The sequence below is a fragment of the Scyliorhinus canicula genome, chromosome 23 (genome assembly GCF_902713615.1).
Source record: "Scyliorhinus canicula chromosome 23, sScyCan1.1, whole genome shotgun sequence".
NCBI classification, from domain to species: domain Eukaryota; kingdom Metazoa; phylum Chordata; class Chondrichthyes; order Carcharhiniformes; family Scyliorhinidae; genus Scyliorhinus; species Scyliorhinus canicula.
Window position 1 is genome coordinate 24,454,020 of NC_052168.1, and position 22,415 is coordinate 24,476,434.

The 22,415-nt window shown below is 51.3% G+C and overlaps 1 protein-coding gene across 11 annotated transcripts in view; it reads left to right on the forward strand.

Moving 5' to 3' along the window:
• LOC119956323 (meiosis inhibitor protein 1) overlaps positions 1-22,415 on the forward strand; it is a 536,433-nt gene that overhangs the window by 175,317 nt on the left and 338,701 nt on the right. For all 11 annotated transcript variants that reach the window (XR_005458631.1, XM_038783445.1, XM_038783450.1 and 8 more), the window contains one exon: positions 7,036-7,152. Coding sequence is in view for 10 of the 11 variants with exons in the window: in XM_038783445.1 (XP_038639373.1) it covers positions 7,036-7,152 (117 nt within the window). In the remaining variant the exon portion in view is untranslated. The remainder of the gene's footprint in view (positions 1-7,035; positions 7,153-22,415) is intronic.

Here is a 22,415-nt window from a genome sequence, read left to right on the forward strand (position 1 = left end):
GTTTAGGAAGCCCATCAGCTGCTCCGTTGACCACTTGGTGGGTAGGACCGGTCCCTGACCTTCCGCCATCTTCACCCGTGTCGCAGGCACCACTCCAACTTTCACCAACTGTTGCCTTTTTTTAGGCCACCGGCTGGCCACTGTCTCCTACCACCCCTCCTGCACCATTTTCCAGTCACAAAATCCACCCGTTAGCCGGGGAATAGGTCCAAAAATTCCACCACAAGTGGGAGCCACCATATGTGTGACCACTCACACCATGGCCGCCACAAGAAGTCTTAGACCAGCTTCTAAGCTTGCTTCTAATTTCTACATGATATTGTTGATGAGACCATCAATTCACGAGACATGCTTTAAGATATAAACAGTGGTTTTAATCTACTTACAACAGAGCCAGCCTGTAACACGATGAACCCTGGATGAACTGGTCAGCTGGCTCTGGGCATCGATCTTTATACAGCAGTCCAGGGAAGGAGCCATGGGCGGAGCCAAGGGTGGAGCCCTGTACAAACTCCTATGCATTCCCAGCGCTACTCCCCCTAGTAGCCGGGCAACACAACTGCGCTTACAATAATATGGTATCATATATATTACAGTGTGAATTACATTCACCACATTCACCCCCTACAAAAAAGTCAAGTCCGGCGGGGGTGGTGGTTCACAAATTGAGTCTGTCCGGTGGTCGAGTCGTCCGCTGCGATCTGCGGAGCACCGGGGTTGCAGCCTCTTGTGGTGGCTGGATGGGTGTTGTGGGTTGGGGTACGATGGCGGATTCCGGGGGCGATTGCGTCCGAGCTCCATACCCGTCTGGTTCGACTGGGGACTGGGGTCGCTGGGAGCTAGCCGGTGTGGGTGCGCAAAACAATTGTAGCGAGCTAGTGGGCTCAGGAGCGCGAGGGGGCGGCTGGGTGGGGTGTAGAGTGAGGGGTACCTCTGCAGTGATAGTGGGGGTGCTGGAGCCTGCGGGTGCTAGATCCCGGAGGGATACAGTGCCTTGACGGCCGTCAGGGAACTCTACGAAGGCGTACTGGGGGTTTGAGTGAAGCAGGCGCACCTTCTCTACAAGGGGGTCAGTTTTGTGCGCCCTGACGTGATTCCTGAGGAGTCCAGGGCCCGGTGACTTCAGGCATGCCGGGAGAGAGACCCCCGTGGTAGTGCCCCTGGAAAAACTAAAGAGCCGCTTGCGAGGTGTCTGGTTGGTCGCGGTACATAAGAGGGACCTAATAGCGTGGAGCGCGTCTGGGAGGACTTCCTGCCAATGGGAGACTGGGAGATTCCTGGACCGGAGGGTCAATAGGACCGTCTTCCAGACCATCGCATTCTCCCCCTCCACCTGCCCGTTCCCCCTGGGGTTGTAGCTGGTAGTCCTGCTCGAGGCGATGCCCTTGTCCAGCAGTTACTGACGCAGCTCGTCGCTCATGAAGGACGAACCCCGGTCGCTGTGTACGTAGCTGGGGAAACCAAACAGGGTGAAGATACTATACAGGGCCCTAATGACTGTGTGGGAGGTCATATCGGGGCACGGGATAGCAAAGGGGAAGCGGGAGAACTCGTCTATACGTTTAGGAAGTAAACGTTCCTGTTAGTTGAGGGAAGTGGCCCTTTGAAATCGATCGCGAGGCGTTCAAAGGGCCTAGAAGCCTTGACCAGTTGGGCCCTGTCTGGTCTATAGAAGTGCGGTTTGCACTCTGCACAGATCTGGCAGTCTCTGGTGACAGCTTTTACCTCCTCAGTGGAGAAAGGCAGATTTCGGGCTTTGATGTCATGGGCGAGCCGGGCGACCCCCGCGTGGCAGAGGTCGTTGTGGATGACTTTTAGGCGGTCGCTCTGTGCGCCGGCGCACGTCCCTCGGGATAGGGCATCTGGGGGCTCGTTGAGCTTCCCCGGTCAATACTTAATATCGTAGCTATAGGTGGAGAGTTCGATCCTCCACCGCAGAATTTTATCATTTTTAATTTTGCCCCTTTGCGAGTTGTCAAACATGAAGGCAACCGATCTTTGGTTGGTGATGAGATTGAAACTCCTACCTGCGAGGTAGTGCCTCCAGTGACGAATAGCCTCCACAATGGCTTGTGCTTCCTTTTCGACTGCCGAGTGTCGGAGTTCCGAAGCAGAGAGGGTTCGGGAGAAGAATGCGACTGGTCTCCCTGCCTGATTTAATGTGGCTGCAAGAGCTACCTCTGAGGCATCGCTCTCAACCGGAAAGTGGGTGGATTCATCCACGCCCGCATGGCTGCTTTGGCGATATCCTCCTTGATGCAGTTGAAGGCCTGGCACGCCTCAGCTGACAGGGGAAATGGTGTGGCCTTAAAGAGTGGGCGGGCTTTGTCCGCATATTGAGGGACCCCCTGGGCGTAGTAGGAAAAGAATCCCAAGCACCGTTTGAGTGCCTTGGGACAATGAGGGAGAGGCATACGGTCCGGGTCGGGGCCCAGGACTCCGTTTTCCATGACATAGCCGAGGATGGCTAGTCTGGTCGTGTGGAAAACGCATTTCTCCTTGTTATATGTTAGATTTAGTTTCTGAGCCGTCTGGAGAAAACGGTAGAAGTTAGCGTCGTGGTCCTGCTGGTCATAGCCGCAGATGGTAACTTTATCCAAGTACGGGAGCGTGGCCCGCAGCCCGTACTGTCCATTCAGTCCATTGCTCGTTGGAACACCGAAACCCCATTTGTGACGCCGAAGGAAACCCGGCCATCGGCCTCGAATGCCGTGTAGTGGCAGTCCTCCGGGTGGATTGGGAGCTGGTGGTATGCAGACTTCAGATCCACCGTGGAAAAAGTCCGATACTGGGCGATCTGGTTAACCATGTCTGCAATCCTGGGGAGGGGGTACGCGTCGAGGAGTGTAAACCTATTAATGGTCTGACTATAGTCTACAACCATGCGGAATTTTTCCCCGGTCTTGACGACCACCACCTGAGCTCTCCAGGGGCTGTTGCTGGCCTCTATGATCCCCTCACTGAGGAGCCTTCGGACCGCCGATCGGATGAACACCCTATCCTGCAGGCTGTACCGCCTGCTGCGAGTGGCTGCGGGTTTACAGTCCGGGGTGCGGTTGGCAAAGAGGAGGGGGGGAGATTCACAACGTGGCTAGGCTGCAGATAGTGAGTGGGGGTACGAGTCCGCCGAAACTGACGGTCAGACTCTTGAGATTACACTGGAAATCAAGGCCTAATAAGAGCGGGGCGCAGAGTTCGGGCAGGACGTAGAGCTGGAATTTGGCATAGCTAGCGCCTTGGATTGTGAGCGTCACGGCGGTGCGCCCTTGGATATGGACAGAGTGGGAGCCCGAAGCGAGGGAGATAGTTTGCTGCGCAGGGAAAACGGGGAGCTAACAGCGTCTTACCAGATCTGGGTGTACGAAGCTCTCAGTGCTTCCGGAGTCGAAAAGGCACGGCGTGCTGTACCCGTTGATTTGGACCGTCGCCATCGAGTTGCGGAGATGCTTCGGACGTGATTGGTCCAGTGTGACTGCGCTGAGTTGCGGGTAGTCGGCGGCTCGATCAGCTGTGCTGGAGTGGCCCCGTGATGACTGCCTTCTGAGTTCATAGTCGTCGAGGTGAGTTTCAGAGTTTGAAGGGGATGGATCCCAAGATGGCTGCCCCCATGAGTCGCACATGGCCGGCCGTATGGAGGAGGATTGCCAAGATGGCCGCCCCCATGAGTCGCACATGGCCGGCCGCATGGAGGAGGATTGCCAAGATGGCCGCCCCCATGAGTCGCACATGTCAGGTGGGGGCGGAGTCGGCATACAGGCTGCAGCATTTCGGGGCCTGCAGGCCTGTGAATTCAGGGAACGAGTGTTTTGAGCCATGGGAGGGTTAGAGGCTGGGGCGGAACGAGTGCTTTGAGCCATGGGAGGGTTAGAGGCTGGGGCTTTCTTCGCCAGACACACTCTGGCATAGTGTCCTTTTCGCCCGCAGCTGCTCCAGGTCGCATTGCGGGCAGTGCAGCCGCGAGTGATGATTCTGGCCGCAAAAGTGGTAGGGTGGCCGCGCGGCGCAGGCCTGGGGGAGTCGCTGGTCGGGGGCCCATGACGGTGTCGCGGGGTCCGCGGGGAACGAGGTGAGGCTGCGGAAGGAGACCTCCATAGTTGTAGCAAGTTCAACAGTCGCTTCAAGTTTTAAGGCCCCCTTTTCCAGCAGTCGCTGGCGCACGTAATTCGATCTAAGGCCCGCAACAAAGGCATCGTGTACAGCAAGTTCTCAATGTTCTGCCACGGTTACCGCCTGGTAGTTACAGTCACTAGATAAAGTTTTTAGCTCTCTCAGGAATTCTGCTAGCGATTCCGTAGGCCGCTGTCGGTGAGTAGTAAACACATGTCGTGCATAGACCTCTTTAACAGGCCTCACATACATTTTGTCGAGTAGCGCTAGGGCTTCAGTATAGGAATTCAATTTAGTTGAGTAGAAATTCTGTGGCTCACCCTCGCGTGCAGTTGGCTCAGTTTCTGCTCCTCCATTGTTTCGGCTGTGCCTGCTTCAGCCAGGTAGGCTTTAAAACACCGGAGCCAATGAGAAAAAATTTATTTTGCCTCTGCATCCTGTGGGTCGAGTTCTAGTCGCTCAGGCTTGAGGGCTGATTCCATGATCGATCCTGACTGTTTCTTAAGTAGATTAAATTGATGGATCCAAGAGCCAGAAGCCGAGTGGGTGCGCGCGGAGGAGGCCTCCTGCATGGGGACCTCCCTCCGGGCCCTCGCCACGGCAGCACTCCCATCCCCACCCAAAAAACACTCCAGCAGCCCAGTGGTGACAGCCACCCTCCAATCCTGGAACCAACTGCGGCAGCAATTTGGCCTGACCAAAATGTCGGACAAGGCTCCCATCTGTAACAACCATAGGTTCACACCAGCACTGACTGACGCCACCTTCAAAAGGTGGAGGCAGGACGGGGGAACATTGACAGTCAGGGACCTATACACGGACGACAGGATCGCAACACTGGACGCACTGACAGAGAAATTTCGGCTAGCCGGGGGGAACGAGCTACAGTACCTGCAGCTCAAAAACTTCTTACGAAAGGAGACAAGGACATACCCACAACCACCACGACAGACACTACTGGAAGACCTACTGGACGCAAGTATCCTAGAGAAAGGGAACTGTAACCTCATGTATGACCGACTGGTAGAAAGGGACGACACCGTACTGGACGCAACAAGAATGAAATGGGAGGACGACCTGGGGATTGAGATAGGGTGGGGACTCTGGAGCGAAGCACTGCACAGGGTCAACTCCACTTCCACTTGCGCAAGGCTCAGCCTGACGCAACTAAAAGTGGTACATAGAGCCCACTTAACAAGAAACCGTATGAGTAGGTTCTTCCCAGAGGTGGAGGACAGATGTGAACGGTGCCAAAGAGGCCCGGCCAACCACGCCCACATGTTCTGGCCTTGCCCCAGACTTGTGGAGTACTGGACAGCCTTCTTCGAGGCTGTGTCCAAAGTGGTGGGGGTGAGGGTGGAGCCATGCCCGATAGTGGCGGTCTTCGGGGTTTCAGACCAGCCAGATCTATTCCTGGGGAGGAGGGCGGATGCCCTTGCCTTTGCCTCCCTGATCGCCCGCCGCAGAATCCTGTTTGGCTGGCGGTCAGCAGCACCGCCCAGAGCTATAGACTGGCTGTCCGACCTCTCGGAATCTCTCCAAATGGAGAAAATCAAATTCGCCATCTGAGGGTCAGACGACGGCTTCCACAGAACGTGGGAGCCATTCTGGGACCTGTTTGTAGCTAACGAACAAGAGGAAGAATAGTCGGGTGGCCAAGAATCAGGGGAAAATGGACGGGAATCAGGGGAAAATGGACGGGAATCAGGGGAAGGTAGCCGGGGGGGGGGGGAGGGCTACGGGTTCGTTATGGGGGTTTGATGGCAAGCTAAGGCCCAAAACCAAACTGTAAACAAATGCCTATAAACATGTGCCTCGGCCATATTGGGGAATGCAAAATATGTATGCCGGTTAAAGGGGGCGGCCACAGTTGTTATTATGAAGGTGCTTACCTGTAAATATACATGTTAATTTTTGCGTGGTTTTTTTTCTAATAATTTGTAATTTGTTGGATATAAAATATGAAAACTCAATAAAAAATATTTAAAAAAAAGTAGATTAAATTGATCAGACCATCAATTCACGAGACACGTGCTTTAAGGTATGAACAGTGGTTTTAATCTACTAACAACAGAGCCAGCCTGTAACACGATGAACCCTGGATGAACTGGTCGGCTGGCTCTGGGCATCGATCTTTATACAGCAGTCCAGGGGGAGGAGCTGTGGGCGGAGCCAAGGGTGGAGCCCTGTACAAACTCCTATGCATTCCCAGCGCTACTCCCCCAGTGGTCGGGCAACGCAACTGCGCTTACAATAATATGGTATATATATTACAGTGTGAACTACATTCACCACAATTGTTGAAACCCTTGTATCCTGGAAGATAGGTTCAGAAATCTAGTCCACCCTTTTACTGCCCTGAATAATTACGGGGACCGAAAGTTTATTGCTAAAACTGGTTCTCTATTGGGGCCATTTTGATTTTGCACGAATATTTGAAAAGTCCAATTTCAAAGCGTAAGTTTTTGGTTAATGTCAATAATTAGATAATAGTGAAACATGTTAAGTGACAGTGTAACTGAGAACTACAAAAGCTAGTTAGTGGATTCAAATGACAGGCCACCATATGAAATCTCTGAATGCCTGTATATGGTAGTTAAAAGAACTTCCTTTTTGCTTTCCCTGCAGTGGAGAGTTGGACTGACCAAAACGCTCCACCTGATGCTGAGTTAGCTATTGAAGCTCATCATTAGTTAGCCTCAAATGTAATTTTCCTCTGGATTGAATATCAAACTTTGCACTGCAGGTAAATACAGGCCAGGCAGCATGTATAGAGAGAAAGACGGAGCTGATATTTCTGTTTCTCTCTTCAGAAATTATGCCTGATCTACTGAGTACTTCCAGCATTTTCTGTTTCTAATTCTAGATTTACAGCATCTGTATGTTGTACTTGAACTGATTTTTTCCTCATTCTGCTGTCTCCTCTAGAATTCCTGTTTGAGCGACTCTGCAGTACGGATGAGATATTAGTGTGGTCGGTGTACAGTTGTCTTCTCCTGCTGACTGAGGAAAAACATTTCTTTTCAAAGTGCCACACCATTTATGGTAAGATTAAAGACTAGGGATGTTTCTGAGCCAAAGTAAACGCAAGTATAAACTAGTCTACACAATGTAGAAAGTCAAATAATATTGTGTCAAAAGGATCTTTTACTACTTTAGCTCAATAACTCTCTGTCCATTAAGAGGTGAACAATTAAGGGAGAAACATTTTTGAATTAAAGAAAGGGAGCCGAATGAATACCTTAATAAGAGCACGATTTAACATTACGTGAATAAATATGGAAATAAAACTGATAAAATACTCAATGATTCCAGTTCTGTATGATCATGGAAATTCAGTTATGGAATTGAATACCATAGACTGCAATATTAGATTTATATCTGGAGGTTTTTTTGTTTGGGGGTGGGAGCTAAGCTGAACGTTCACAGAATTCATTCTCCTTGCATGTTTATCGGTGAAATGAAATGAAATGAAAATCGCTTATTGTCACAAGTAGGCTTCAAATTAAGTTACTGTGAAAATCCCCTAGTCGCCAGATTCCGGCGCCTGTTCGGGGAGGCTGGTACGGGAATTGAACCGTGCTGCCGGCCTGCCTTGGTCTGCTTTAAAAGCCAGCGATTTAGCCCTGTGCTTTACCTTTATCACATTAAGTAGGGTTAGAACCCCCTCCCTTTCCCCCCTGCCTCTCCCCAACATTGCAACTTGTACTCGGTCTTATGTAAGAACTAGGCAAATTGACCTTAGTTTGTAACTTGTTTGCCAACTCTTCGATCCATTGCACCCAATGCCATATACTATGGGAGGAGAATTGAGATGCTGTTTACAGTTATATGACCTGTATTAGAAGATAATTGCTCTTCAGCCCAATTAATTTCATCCTTTCAGAATAAATGCTGACTTGGATTTTCACTGAGTTAGGATGACTTGAGGGCCCTTTAAAAATGCAGGTCTGTCTTGATTCCGCGATTCCCAAACCCATCCCAGAGTTGTCTTTTTAGGGAGTGCCTTTAAAGGGTGCAGCCTGGTTCCTGTCAAAAGCCGATATCTAGCCTGCTCTATTTTGGAGATAGGCATGCAAGTTCAAAAGGTCCTCCTCATTCCAAACTCCTCCCTCCCTTCCACCTCCCACCCAAGGCCATAGCCTTGTAGGTTACCGTACTTGAGATGGAGGATGAATTTTAAATGAGTTGAGGATTTCAGTCTCAATCACTAATTTAGACAGCAAATTCTTGATGCCCAGTACACTCTGGGTGAAAAGGTTTTTCCTCACCTCCTCCCTAATCCCTTCTGCTAATCATTATAAACATCAGCTAGGAGAAACAAGTCTTTTTTTTTAAATAATTTTTATTGAAATTCTTGAAAAATGTATAACAACAGAACAATAATACTAATAACAATAATAAACACCCCCCAGACCCGTAACAACGCATATCACAAAGCCCCCACCCCCCCAAACCCAATGAACAACAAAATAAATTAAAAATAAATTAAATTAACATAAACAATGCCCCCCTGAAACCCCCTCCCCCCCTTTCCCCCCTCCCTTCCCCCCACCCCCCCTTCCCCCCCTCCCTTCCCCCCTTCCCCCTTTCCCCCCTCCCCCCCTTTCCCCCCCTTTCCCCCCCTCCCCCCCTTCCCCCCTCCCCCCCTTTCCCCCCCTTTCCCCCCTTCCCCCCCCCTCCCCCCGCTTTCCCCCCTCCCCCCCCCCGCTTTCCCCCCCTCCCCCCCCTTTCCCCCCCCCCCGCTTTCCCCCCCTCCCCCCCCTTTCCCCCCTCCCCCCCTTTCCCCCCCTCCCCCCCCTTTCCCCCCCTCCCCCCCCTTTCCCCCCCTCCCCCCCCCCCCTTTCCCCCCTTCCCCCCCCCCCCCTTTCCCCCCTTTCCCCCCTTTCCCCCCCCCCCTTTCCCCCCTTTCCCCCCCCCCCCCTTTCCCCCTTTCCCCCCCCCCCCCTTTCCCCCCCCGGGTTGCTGCTGCTGCTGACCTAGTTCCCTATCGTTGAGCCAGAAAGTCGAGGAAAGGCTGCCACCGCCTAAAGAACCCTTGTACCGATCCCCTCAGGGCAAATTTGACCTTCTCCAGCTTATTGAATCCCGCCATGTCATTGATCCAGGTCTCCACGCTTGGGGGTCTCGCATCTTTCCATTGCAACAAGATCCTCCGCCGGGCTACTAGGGACGCAAAGGCCAAAACACCGGCGCAAAGGCCAAAACACCGGCCTCTTTCGCCTCCTTATATGTTCATCTTTTACTCTTTTTAAAAAAAATACTTTTTATTGAAATTTTTTGAAAAATGTATAGCAACAGAACAATAATAATAATAACAATAATAAACACCCCCCGACACCCGTAACAACGCATATAACGAACCCCCCACCCACCCCAAACCCAATAAACAACAAAATAAATTAACAATAATTAAATTAACATAAACAATACCCCCCTGAAACCCCCCCCCCCGCCTTTCCCCCCCTCCCCCCCCGGGTTGCTGCTGCTGCTGACCTAGTTCCTTATTATTGAGCCAGAGAGTCGAGGAAAGGCTGCCACCGCCTAAAGAACCCTTGTACCGACCCCCTCAGGGCGAATTTTACCCTCTCCAGCTTAATGAATCCCGCCATGTCATTGATCCAGGTCTCCATGCTTGGGGGTCTCGCATCTTTCCATTGCAACAAGATCCTCCGCCGGGCTACTAGGGACGCAAAGGCCAAAACACTGGCCTCTTTCGCCTCCTGCACTCCCGGCTCCACCCCAACCCCAAATATGCGAGTCCCCAGCCTGGCTTGACTCTGGACCCTACCACCATCGACACCGTCCTCGCCACCCCCTGCCAGAATTCCCCCAGTGCCGGGCATGCCCAAAACATATGGGCATGGTTCGCTGGGCTCCCCGAACACCTAATGCATCTGTCCTCACCCCCAAAAAACCTGCTCATCCTTGTCCCGGACATATGAGCCCTGTGCAGTACCTTGAACTGGATGAGGCTAAGACTCGCACATGAAGAGGAGGAGTTCACCCTCTCCAGGGCGTTCGCCCATGTCCCCCCCTCAATCTGCCCCCCCCAGCTCCGCTTCCCACTTAGCCTTCAGCTCCTCTACCAACACCTCCTCCACATCCTGCATCACCTGGTAGATGTCAGACACCTTCCCATCCCCGACCCACACCCCCGAAAGCACCCTATCCCTTACCCTCCGCGGGGGCAGCAAATGCCTCCACCTGCCGCCTCGCAAATGCCTTGACCTGAAAGTACCTGAACATATTCCCAGGTGGGAGCTCAAACCTCTCCTCCAGCTCAACCAGGCTCGCAAACCTCCCGTCAATCAACAGGTCTCCCAACTTCCTTATGCCCGCCCTGTGCCACCCCAGGAACCCGCCATCAATGTCCCCTGGGACAAACCGGTGGTTCCCCCGCAGCGGGGCCTCCACCGAGCCCCGCACTTCCCCCCTGTGTCGCTTCCACTGCCCCCAAATCTTGAGGATAGCCGCCACCACCGGGCTCGTAGTGTACCTCGTTGGAGGGAGCGGCAACGGCGCCATTACCAGTGCCTTCAGGCTCGTGCCTCCACAGGACGCCATCTCCATTCGTTTCCATGCTGCCCCCTCCCCATCCATTACCCACTTGCGTACCATTGAGACATTAGCCGCCCAATAGTACCCAGAGAGGTTGGGCAGCTCCAGCCCCCCTCTATCCCTGCCCCGCTCCAAAAAGACCCTCCTCACCCTCGGAGTCCCGTGCGCCCAAACAAATCCCGTGATGCTGCTGTTCACCCTCCTAAACAAGGCCCTCGGAATAAAAATGGGGAGGCACTGTGAACAAAACAAAACCTTGGGAGCACCGTCATTTTAACGGACTGTACTCTACCCGCCAACGACAGCGGCAGCATGACCCACCTTTTAAACTCCTCCTCCATCTGCTCCACCAACCTAGTAAAATTAAGCTTATGCAAAGTCCCCCAACTCCTAGCCACCTGAACCCCCAGGTACCTAAAACTCCTCACTGCCCTTTTTAGCGGGAGCCTACCAATCCCCTCCTCCTGATCTCCCGGGTGTACAACAAAGAGCTCGCTCTTGCCCAGGTTCAACTTGTAGCCCGAGAAACTCCCAAACTCAGCAAGAATCTGCATCACCTCTGGCATTCCCCCCACCGGGTCTGCTACATACAGCAGCAAGTCATCTGCATAAAGTGACACTCGGTGCTCCTCCCCACCCCGCACCAGACCCCTCCACCACTCCGACTCCCTGAGCGCCATGGCCAGAGGCTCAATTGCCAACGCAAAAAGCAAGGGGGACAGAGGGCACCCCTGCCTCGTCCCACGGTAGAGCCTGAAGTACTCGGACCTCCTCCCATTTGTCGCTACACTCGCCATCGGGGCCTCGTACAACAACCTCATCCATTTAATAAATCCCTCCCCAAACCCGAACCTCTCTAACACCTCCCACAAGTACCCCTATCAACCCTATCAAAGGCCTTCTCCGCATCTAATGCCACCACAATCTCCGCCTCTCCTTCTGCCGCCGGCATCATTATCACATTTAGCAGCCTTCGCACGTTAGTGTTCAGCTGCCTCCTCTTCACAAAACCCGTCTGATCTTCATGTATCACCCCTGGCACACAGTCCTCTATTCTAGTGGCCAAGATCTTCGCCAGGAACGTAGCGTCCACATTCAACAGTGAAATTGGCCTATATGCTCCACACTGCAAGGGCTCCTTATCTCGTTTCAGGATCAGGGAAATCAGCGTCCGTGACATCGTCGGTGGCAAAACTCCCCCCTCCCATGCCTCGTTAAAGGTCCGAACCAGCAGGGGGCCCAACAGGTCCACATATTTTTTATAAAATTCAACCGGGAACCCATCCGGTCCCGGCGCCTTCCCCGACTGCATGTGGCCAATCCCTCTAACCAGCTTCTCCACCTCGATCGGCGCCCCCAGTCCCTCCACCTGCTCCTCCTGCACCCTTGGAAATCGCAGCCTGTTCAAGAAGCTCTCCATTCTCCCTCCATTCTCTCTCCTATCCTTCACTCCACCAATCTCCCTAGCCGTGTCCCGCTTGCAGAGCTGATGCGCCAGCATCCTGCTCGCCTTCTCTCCATATTCGTAGACCGCTCCCTGTGCCTTTCTCCACTGTGTCTCCGCCTTTCTGGTGGTCAATAAATCAAACTTGGCTTGCAGGCTACGCCGCTCCCCCAACAATCCCTCCTCCGGGGCCTCCGCATACCTCCTATCTACACTCAGCAGCTCCCCCACCAGTCTCTCCCTCTCCCTCCTCTCCCCCCTCTCCCTATGGGCTCGGATGGAAATCAGCTCCCCCCTAATCACTGCCTTCAGAGCCCCCCACACCATCCCCACCCGGACCTCCCCAGTATCATTGGCCTCGAGGTACCTCTCAATACACCCCCGAACCCTCCTGCACACCTCCTCATCAGCCAACAACCCCACGTCCGGACGCCAAAGCGGGTGCTGGTCCCGCACCTCCCCCATCTCCAGATCCACCCAATGCGGAGCATGGTCCGAAATCGCAATAGCCGAATATTCGGCATCCTCCACCCTCGGGACCAGCCCCCTACTCAGGACAAAAAAATCAATACAGGAATAAACCCTGTGCACGTGGGAGAAAAAAGAGTACTCCCGAGTCCTCGGCCTCCCAAACCTTCAGGGATCCACCCCTCCCATCTGGTCCATAAACCCCCTCAACACCTTGGCCGCCGCCGGCCTCCTGCCTGTCCTAGAACTAGAACGATCCAGTGGGGGATCCAGCACCGTATTTAAGTCCCCCCCCATGATCAGGCCCCCCGCCTCCAGGTCAGGAATGCGGCCCAACATACGCCTCATGAAACCAGCATCATTCCAATTTGGAGCATATACATTTACCAACACCACCCTCTCCCCATGCAGCTTACCGCTCACCATCACATATCTGCCGCCACTATCAGCCACCACCTCAGACGCCTCAAACGCCACCCTCTTCCCCACGAGGATCGCCACCCCCCGGTTCTTCGCGTCGAGCCCTGAATGGAAAACCTGCCCCACCCACCCCTTCCTCAGACGAACCTGGTCCACCACCTTCAGGTGAATCTCCTGAAGCATGGCCACGTCCGCCTTCAGCCCCTTCAGATGCGAAAACACCTGGGCCCGCTTAACCGGCCCATTCAACCCCCTCACGTTCCACGTGATCAGCCGGATCAGGGGGCACCCCGCCCCCCTCCCCCGCCGACTAGCCATAACCCATCGACTGCTCGCCCCTGGCCAGCAGGAGAAACAAGTCTGAACTGTCTATCCTATCTAGGCCTCTCATAACTTTGCACAACTCAATTAGTTCACCTCTTAGCCTCCTTTGTTATAAGAAAAACAACCCTAGCCTAGCCAATCTCTTCTCATAGCTGCAATTTTCAAATCTTGGCAACATTCTTGCAAATTTTCTCTGTACTCTCTCCAGAGCAATTATGTTCTTCCTGTAATGTAGTGACCAAAACTGTACTCAAAACTCCAGCTGTGCCCTAACCGGTGTTTTACACAGTTTCATCATTACCATCAGAAATAATGTGGAGATGCCGGCGTTGGACTGGGGTGAGCACAGTAAGAAGTCTTACAACACCAGGTTAAAGTCCAACAGGTTTGTTTCAAACACGAGCTTTCGGAGCACGGCTCCTTCTTCAGGTGAATGGAAAGGCTTGTTCCAGAAATGTTTATATAGACACAGTCAGAGATGCCCCGGAATGCGAGCACCTGCAGGCAATCAAATCATCAAAGATGCAGAGAGAGAGGTAACTCCAGGTTAAAGAGGTGTGAATTGTCCCAAGCCAGTTCAGTCGGTAGGCCTCTGCAGGTCCAGGCTTGTTGGTGGGGGCCGAATGTAATGCGACATGAATCCCAGATCCCGGTTGAGTCCGCATTCATGCGTGCGGAACTTAGCTATAAGTTTTTGCTCAGCAATTTTGCGTTGTCGCGTCTCCTGAAGGCCTCCTTGTAGAATGCTGACCCGGAGATCAGAGGCTGAATGTCCTTGACTGCTGAAGTGTTCCCCAACTGGAAGGGAACAGTCCTGCCTGTTGATAGTCGCACGATGCCCGTTTATTCGTTGTCGCAGTGTCTGCATGGTCTCGCCAATGTACCACGCTTCGGGACATCCTTTCCTGCAGCGTATGAGGTAGACTACATTGGTCGAGTCGCACGAGTATGCGCCGCGTACCTGGTGGGTGGTGTTTCCACGTGTAATGGTGGTGTCCATGTCGATGATCTGGCATGTCTTGCAGAGATTACCCTGGCAGGGTTTTGTGGTGTTGTGGTTGCTGTTCTGAAGGCTGGGTAATTTGCTGCAAACAATGGTTTGTTTGAGGTTGCGCGGTTGTTTGAAGGCCAGTAGTGGGGGTGTGGGGATGACCTTGGCAAGATGTCCATCCTCGCTGATGATGTGTTGGAGGCTGCGAAGAAGATGTCGTAGTTTCTCCGCCCCAGGAAAGTACTGGACGACGAAGGGTACTCTGTCAGTGGTGTCCCGTGTTTGTCTTCTGAGGAGGTCGGTGCGGTTTTTTGCTGTGGCGCGGTGGAACTGTCGATCAATGAGTCGAGCGCCATATCCCGTTCGTACGAGGGCATCTTTCAGCATCTGTAGGTGTCTGTTGCGCTCCTCCTTGTCTGAGCAGATCCTGTGTATACGGAGGGCTTGTCCATAGGGGATGGCTTCTTTAATGTGTTTCGGGTGAAAGCTGGAGAAGTGGAGCATCGTGAGATTATCTGTGGGCTTGCGGTAAAGCGAGGTGCTGAGGTGACCGTCCTTGATGGAGACGAGTGTGTCCAAGAATGGAACTGATTTTGGAGAATAGTCCATGGTGAGTTTGATGGTGGGATGGAACTTATTGATGTCATCGTGTAGTCGTTTCAGTGATGTCTCGCCGTGGGTCCAAAGGAAAAAAATGTCATTGATGTATCTGGTGTATAGCATCGGTTGAAAGTCCTGTGTGGTGAGGAAGTCCTGTTCAAACTTGTGCATGAAGATGTTGGCATATTGAGGTGCAAATTTGGTCCCCATGGCTGTTCCGTGCGTCTGGATGAAGAATTTGTTGTCGAAGGTGAAGACGTTGTGGTCTAGAATGAAACGGATGAGTTGCAGAATTGCGTCTGGAGATTGGCAGTTGTCGGTGTTGAGGACTGAGGCTGTTGCAGCAATGCCGTCGTCATGGGGGATGCTGGTGTAGAGTGCCGAGACATCCATTGTGACGAGGAATGTTCCTGGTTCAACTGGTCCATGGGTGCTGAGTTTCTGTAGGAAGTCCGTCGTGTCGCGACAGAAGCTGGGTGTACCTTGTACGATGGGTTTCAAGATGCCCTCGATGTGGCCAGAGAGGTTCTCACACAGGGTCCCATTGCCTGAAACGATAGGACGGCCTGGTGTGTTGGCCTTGTGTATTTTCGGGAGGCAGTAGAGATCTCCAATGCGGGGATTACGTGGGATGAGAGCACGTAGGGTGTTCTGAAGGTCTGGATCTAAGGTCTTGATCAGTCTGCTGAGTTGGCGGATGTGTTCCTTGGTTGGATCTGCGGGTAACTGCCTGTAGTGTTCCTGGTTGTCGAGTTGTCGGTATACTTCTTTGCAGTAGTCTGTTCTGTTCAGTATGACGGTGGCCCCTCCTTTGTCTGCTGGTTTGATGACGATGTTGCGGTTGGTCTTGAGAGTGCGGATGGCGTTGCGTTGTGCTTGGGTGACGTTTGAGGCTGCCTTGTGATTGCGAGTGATGAATCTGGCATTGACACGGCTTCTGACGGCTTGAGCATACATGTCGAGTCTAGGGCAGCGGCCTTCCGGAGGGGTCCAATTTGACTCTTTCCTTTTCGGTTGCTGCACTGCAGATCTCGCGGTCTGCTGTTCCGGTTCATTGGTCGTGTCCCTGGGTTCGCTGTCGGCCTCTTGGGGTCTGTGGAAGAATTCCCGGAGCCTCATTCGCCTGATGAATTCCTCCGTATCTGCCGCGAGACTGATGGGGTCCATTTTGGTGGTGGTGCAGAAATTGAGCCCTCTGCTGAGGACTTCGATTTCGTCTGGTTGAAGGGTGTAGTCTGACAAGTTGACAATGGATTTCCCTGTATTGTTTTCGACTGTTGTACCGGGAGAAGCTTGATTGCTGCTGGTGGTGATGCCAAGTTTCTCAAGCTTCCTGTTCTTGGTGTGCATGTAGGTGGCATAGTATTGCTGTCTCATCTGTTTGGCGGTGTTCCGCAGCTGGTCTGCTGTGTCCTGAGCGCAAGTTGAGAATATGGCCTCTCTCTTGGTTTCCAGGTTGCGTCGACTGCTGTAGAGTTGGTGTACGAGGTGTTTGAGGAGTGTGACAGAGGTGCGGTGGCAGAGTCTTTCAGCGTAGTCTGTGTTGTAAGTCGACTTGAGTGGGTTTTGATCTGTAGTCCTTTCGGGATCTTGTCTGCTTTTTTGCATCTTTGTAGAAACTGAATGTCAGTGTCTATATGCGCGATCTTCCTGGAGATCCTCTCCACTTTGAGCCGGCAGTTTGCGGTGTCAATGGTAGCCATGATGTGGAGATGCCGGCGTTGGACTGGGGTGAGCACAGTAAGAAGTCTTACAACACCAGGTTAAAGTCCAACAGGTTTGTTTCAAACACGAGCTTTCGGAGCACGGCTCCTTCTTCAGGTGAATGGAAAGGCTTGTTCCAGAAATGTTTATATAGACACAGTCAGAGATGCCCCGGAATGCGAGCACCTGCAGGCAATCAAATCATCAAAGATGCAGAGAGAGAGGTAACTCCAGGTTAAAGAGGTGTGAATTGTCCCAAGCCAGTTCAGTCGGTAGGCCTCTGCAGGTCCAGGCTTGTTGGTGGGGGCCGAATGTAATGCGACATGAATCCCAGATCCCGGTTGAGTCCGCATTCATGCGTGCGGAACTTAGCTATAAGTTTTTGCTCAGCAATTTTGCGTTGTCGCGTCTCCTGAAGGCCTCCTTGTAGAATGCTGACCTGGAGATCAGAGGCTGAATGTCCTTGACTGCTGAAGTGTTCCCCAACTGGAAGGGAACAGTCCTGCCTGTTGATAGTCGCACGATGCCCGTTTATTCGTTGTCGCAGTGTCTGCATGGTCTCGCCAATGTACCACGCTTCGGGACAATCGGGACATCAGAAATAGGAACAGGAGGAGGCCGTTTGGCCCCTTGAGCCTGCTCCACCATTCAGTAGGATCATGGCTGATCCAACGTTCCTCACCTCTACTTTCCTGCCCTTTCCCCGTAACCCTAGATTCCCTTACTAATTTAGAATCTATCTATCTCAGCCTTAAATATACACAAAAACTCTGCCTCCATCGAGTGACAAGGAGTTCCAAACTCAACCCTCTGAGAGAAGACATTCCTCCTCATCTCAGTCTTAAATTGGCACCCCTTTATTCTGAGACTCTGCCCTCTGATCCTAGAGTCTCCCATGAGGGGAAACATCCTCTCAGCATTTATCCTGAAAGCCCCTTAAGAACCCTATACATTTCAATGAGGTCACCTCTCGTTCTTCTAAATTCCAATGAATAGAGTCCCAACCTGTTTAACCTTTGCTTATAAATTAATCCCTCCATACCTGGGATCATCCTAATGAACCTTCGCTGAACCGCTTCCACTGTCCCGGGTACAATTCCGGCCTTGGGTGACTGTCTGTGTGGAGTCTGTATGCTCTCCCCTGGGTTTCCTCCGGATGCTCTGGTTTATCTCCCACAGTCCAAAGGTGTGCAGTTTAGGTGGATTGGCCATTCTAAATTGCCCCTTAGTTCACAAAAGATTAGATGAGGTTACTGTGTTTCTGGGATTAGGGTAAGGGCGTGGGCCCAGGTATGGTGCTCTTTCAGAGGGTCACTGAAGACTCGATGGGCCGAATGGCCTCTTTCTGCGCTATAGGGATTCTATGCGAAGGTGGACATTGAAAGGATATTTCGTCTTGTGGGTGAGTCCAGAACTAGGGGCACTGTTTTAAAATGGGGCTGGTTTAGCACAAGGCTAAATCGCTGGCTTTGAACCAGCACGGTTCAATTCCCGTACCAGCCTCCCCGAACAGGCGGCGGAATGTGGTGACGAGGGGCTTTTCACAGTAACTTCATTTGAAGCCTACTTGTGACAATAAGCGATTTTCCTTTTCATTTCATTTTCAAAATTAGGGATCGCCCTTATTGGAGAGAGATGTGGAGATTTCTTTCCTCTGAGAGCTGTGTGACTTTGGAACTCTCTACCTCAAAAGGCGGTCGAAGCGGGGTCACTGAATATTGTGAAGGCGGAGGTAGACAGATTCATATTATTGGGGGCAGATGGAGAGTGTGGAACTCAACACAAATAGATCAGCTATGTCTTATTCAATGGCAAGACAGGCTGGAGGGGTAGAATGGCCTACTCCTGTTCCTATTTTGTATGTTCGTATGTAGGAGTGAATAATGAATGCGTAGTGTTTGGTTCTTAACTATGATTCTTGTGACTCATTTCAGCTCCACCTGTGTAAAAAAAATAATCCCGGTAGTACATCTTAAATTTGCTATTTATAATCCTGCTGTGAGCCATCATTATATGCTGGGTTTTCTTTCTCTATTCCATTAAGTATCTTGTATACCTCTGTAACAGGGTGTCAAAACACCCGGGTACATGGTGTGGACCACATTGAGCAGAAGCTATTTGGAAACATGAGGATAGAAACTGGTTATGTCCTTTACCTGTTTTGTGGCATATCGGTTTCCTGCATGAGGCTTTTTACATTTGCTCACTAAGTTACTCTGGGTTGCTGGCAGCCCATACTTGGCCCTCTTTTGTCTCACTCTGTACAAAGAAAATTACAGCACAGGAACAGGCCCTTCGGCCCTCCCAGCCTGCGTCGATCCAGATCCTTTATCTCAACCTGTCTCCTATTTTCCAAGGTCTACTTCCCTCTGTTGCCGCCCGTTCATTTACCTGTCTAGATGCCTCTTAAATGATGCTATCGTGCCCGCATCTACCACCTCCGCTGGTAAAGCGTTCCAGGCACCCACCACCCTCTGCGTAAAAAACTTTCCACGCACATCTCCCTTAAACTTTCCCCCTCTCACCTTGAAATCGTGACCCCTTATAACTGACACCCCCACTCTTGGGAAAAGCTTGTTGCTATCCACTCTGTCCATACCGCTCATAATTTTGTAGACCTCAATCAGGTCCCCCCTCAACCTCCGTCTTTCCAATTAAAACAATCCTAATCTACTCAACCTTTCTTCATAGCTAGCACCCTCCATACCAGGCAACATCCTGGTGAACCTCCTCTGCACCCTCTCCAAAGCATCCACATCCTTCTGGTAATGTGGCGACCAGAACTGCACGCAGTATTCCAAATGTGGCCTAACCAAAGTCCTATACAACTGTAACATGACCTGCCTACTCTTGTACCCCGTCCGATGAAGGCAAGCATGCTGTATGCCTTCTTGGCCACTCTATCAACCTGGGTTGCCACCTTCAGGGTACAATGGACCTGAACTCCCAGATCTCCCTATACATCAATTTTCCCCAGGACCCTTCCATTGACCATATAGTCCGCTCTTGAATTAGATCTTCCAAAATGCATCACCTCGCATTTGCCTGGATTGAACTCCATCTGCCATTTCTCTGCCCAACTCTCCAATCTTTCTATATTTTGTTGTATTCTCTGACAGTCCTCCTCGCTATCTGCAAATCCACCAATCTTAGTATCATCTGCAAACTTGCTAATCAGACCACCTATACCTTCCTCCAGGTCATTTATGTAGATCACAAACAACAGTGGTCCGAGCACGGATCCCTGTGGAACACCACTAGTCACCCTTCTCCATTTTGAGGCACTCCCTTCCACCACTACTCTCTGTCTCCTGTTGCCCAGCCAGTTCTTTATCCATCTAGCTAGTACACCCTGAACCCCATACGACTTCACTTTTGTCATCAACCTGCCATGTGAAACCTTATCAAACGCCTTACTAAAGTCCATGTATATGACATCTACAGCCCTTCCCTCATCAATTAACTTTGTCACTTCCTCAAAGAATTCTATTAGGTTTGTAAGACATGACCTTCCCTGCACAAAACCATGCTGCCTATCACTGATAAGTCTATTTTCTTCCAGATGTGAATAGATCCTATCCCTCAGTATCTTCTCCAACAGTTTGTCTACCACTGACGTCAAGCTCACATGTCTATAATTCCCTGGATATTCCCTGCTACCCTTCTTAAACAAAGGGACAACATTAGCAATTCTCCAGTCCTCCGGGACCTCACCCATGCTCAAGAATGCTGCAAAGATATCTGTTAAGACCCCAGCTATTTCGACCCTCGCTTCCCTCAGAAACCTGGGATAGATCCCATCCGGTCCTGGGGACTTGTCCACCTTAATGTCTTTTAGAATACCCAAAACTTCCCCTTTCCGTATGACAACTTGACCTAGAGTATTTAAACATCCATCCCTAGCCTCAACATCCGTCTTGTCCCTCTCCTTTGTGAATACCGATGCAAAGTACTCATTAAGAATCTCACCCATTTCCTCTGAATCCACGCATAAATTCCCTCTCTTGTCTTTGAGTGGGCCAATCATTTCCCTAGTTACCCTCTTGCTCCTTACATACGAATAAAACGCTTTGGGATTTTCCTTAACCCTGTTATCCAAAGATATTTCATGACCCCTTTTAGCCCTTTTTATTGCGCGTTTGAGATTCGTCCTACTTTCCCAATATTCTTCCAAAGCTTCATCAGTTTTGAGTCGCTCGATCTTACATATGCATCCTTTTTCATCTTAGCTAGTCTTACAATTTCACCCGTCATCCATGGTTCCCTAATCTTGACATTTCTATCTCTCATTTTCACAGGAACATGTCAATCCTGCACTCTAATCAACCTTTCCTTAAAAGACTCCCACATTTCAAATGTGGATTTACCCTTAAATAGCTGCTCCCAATCCACATTCCCTAGCTCCCTGCCGAATTTTGTTATACTCTGCCTTTCCCCAATTTAGCACTCTTCCTTTCGGACCACTCTTGTCCTTGTCCATGAGTATTCTAAAACTTACGGAATTGCGATCGCAATTCCCAAAGTAATCACCGACTGAAACATCAACCACCTGGCCGGGATCATTCCCCAATACAGGTCCAGTATGGCCCCTTCCCGAGTTGGACTATTTACATACTGCTCTAAAAACTCTCCTGGATGCTCCTTACAAACTCTGCTCCATCTACTCCAACACTACACGAATCCCATTCAATGTTGGGGAAGTTAAAATCTCCCATCACAACCACCCTATTGCTCCTACATTTTCTATAATCTGTCTGCATATTTGTACCTCTACTTCATGCTCACTTTTGGGAGGCCTGTAGTAAAGTCCCAAAAATGTTACTGCACCCTTCCTATTTCTTAGCTCCACCCATATTGCCTCAGTGCTCGAATCCTCGATCGTGCCCTCCTTAATCACAGCTGTGATATCATCTCTGACGAGTAATGCAACTCCTCCACCCCTTCTACCTCCCTCTCTATCCCTCCTGAAGCATCTATACCCTGGGATATTTAGTTGCCAGTCCTGTCCTTCCCTCAACCAAGTCTCAGCAATACCAATAACATTATATTCCAGGTACTGATCCAAGCCCTAAGTTCATCTGCCTTACCTGCTACACTTTTCGCATTAAAAACAAATGCACGACAGACCACCTGTCCCTTTGCGTTCATCATCTCTTCCCTGTCGACTCTTCCCCTTAGTCACATGGAGTTATTATCTCGTACCTTACCGGCTTTAGTTGCTGCTTCTTTACTGACCTCTAACTTCCTAATCTGGTTCCCATCCCCCTGCCACATTAGTTTAAAACCTCCCCAATGTAATGTGATGTAAAATCAGGGCACATAGGCTCTACGCATGCAATGAAAACCCTGAGTCTTTCCCACAATCTCTTCGAGCCTCTCAGCATTGGAAATGGTCTTTTTGTTATTCCCCACAGGAGATTGGACTGCACACTATAGGCCAGATGAAACTGTTCCACAGACTGTAACAGTCCTGCTCTATAACTTCTTCTCTCAAGATTATGAGCCTCACTTCATCACTTTTAACTCATACATGAAACACCAAGGGCGCGATTCTCCGCAAATGCGGTGAGTCGTAAAGGCTGCCGTGAAACTGGCCGTGTTTCACGGCAGCCTCCGCGCCCCCTCCCGGGACCCGATTCTCCCCCCCGGTCAGGGCTAGCAGGCCCCGTGAAGAACGGCATTGCGGGCTTAGCGACCGTCGCTAAGCCCGTGCGCCTAGCGTCACGGCGGCTGACGCGCACGATGACGTCAGCCGCGCATGCGCGGGTTGGACGGCTCCAACCCCGCATGCGCGGG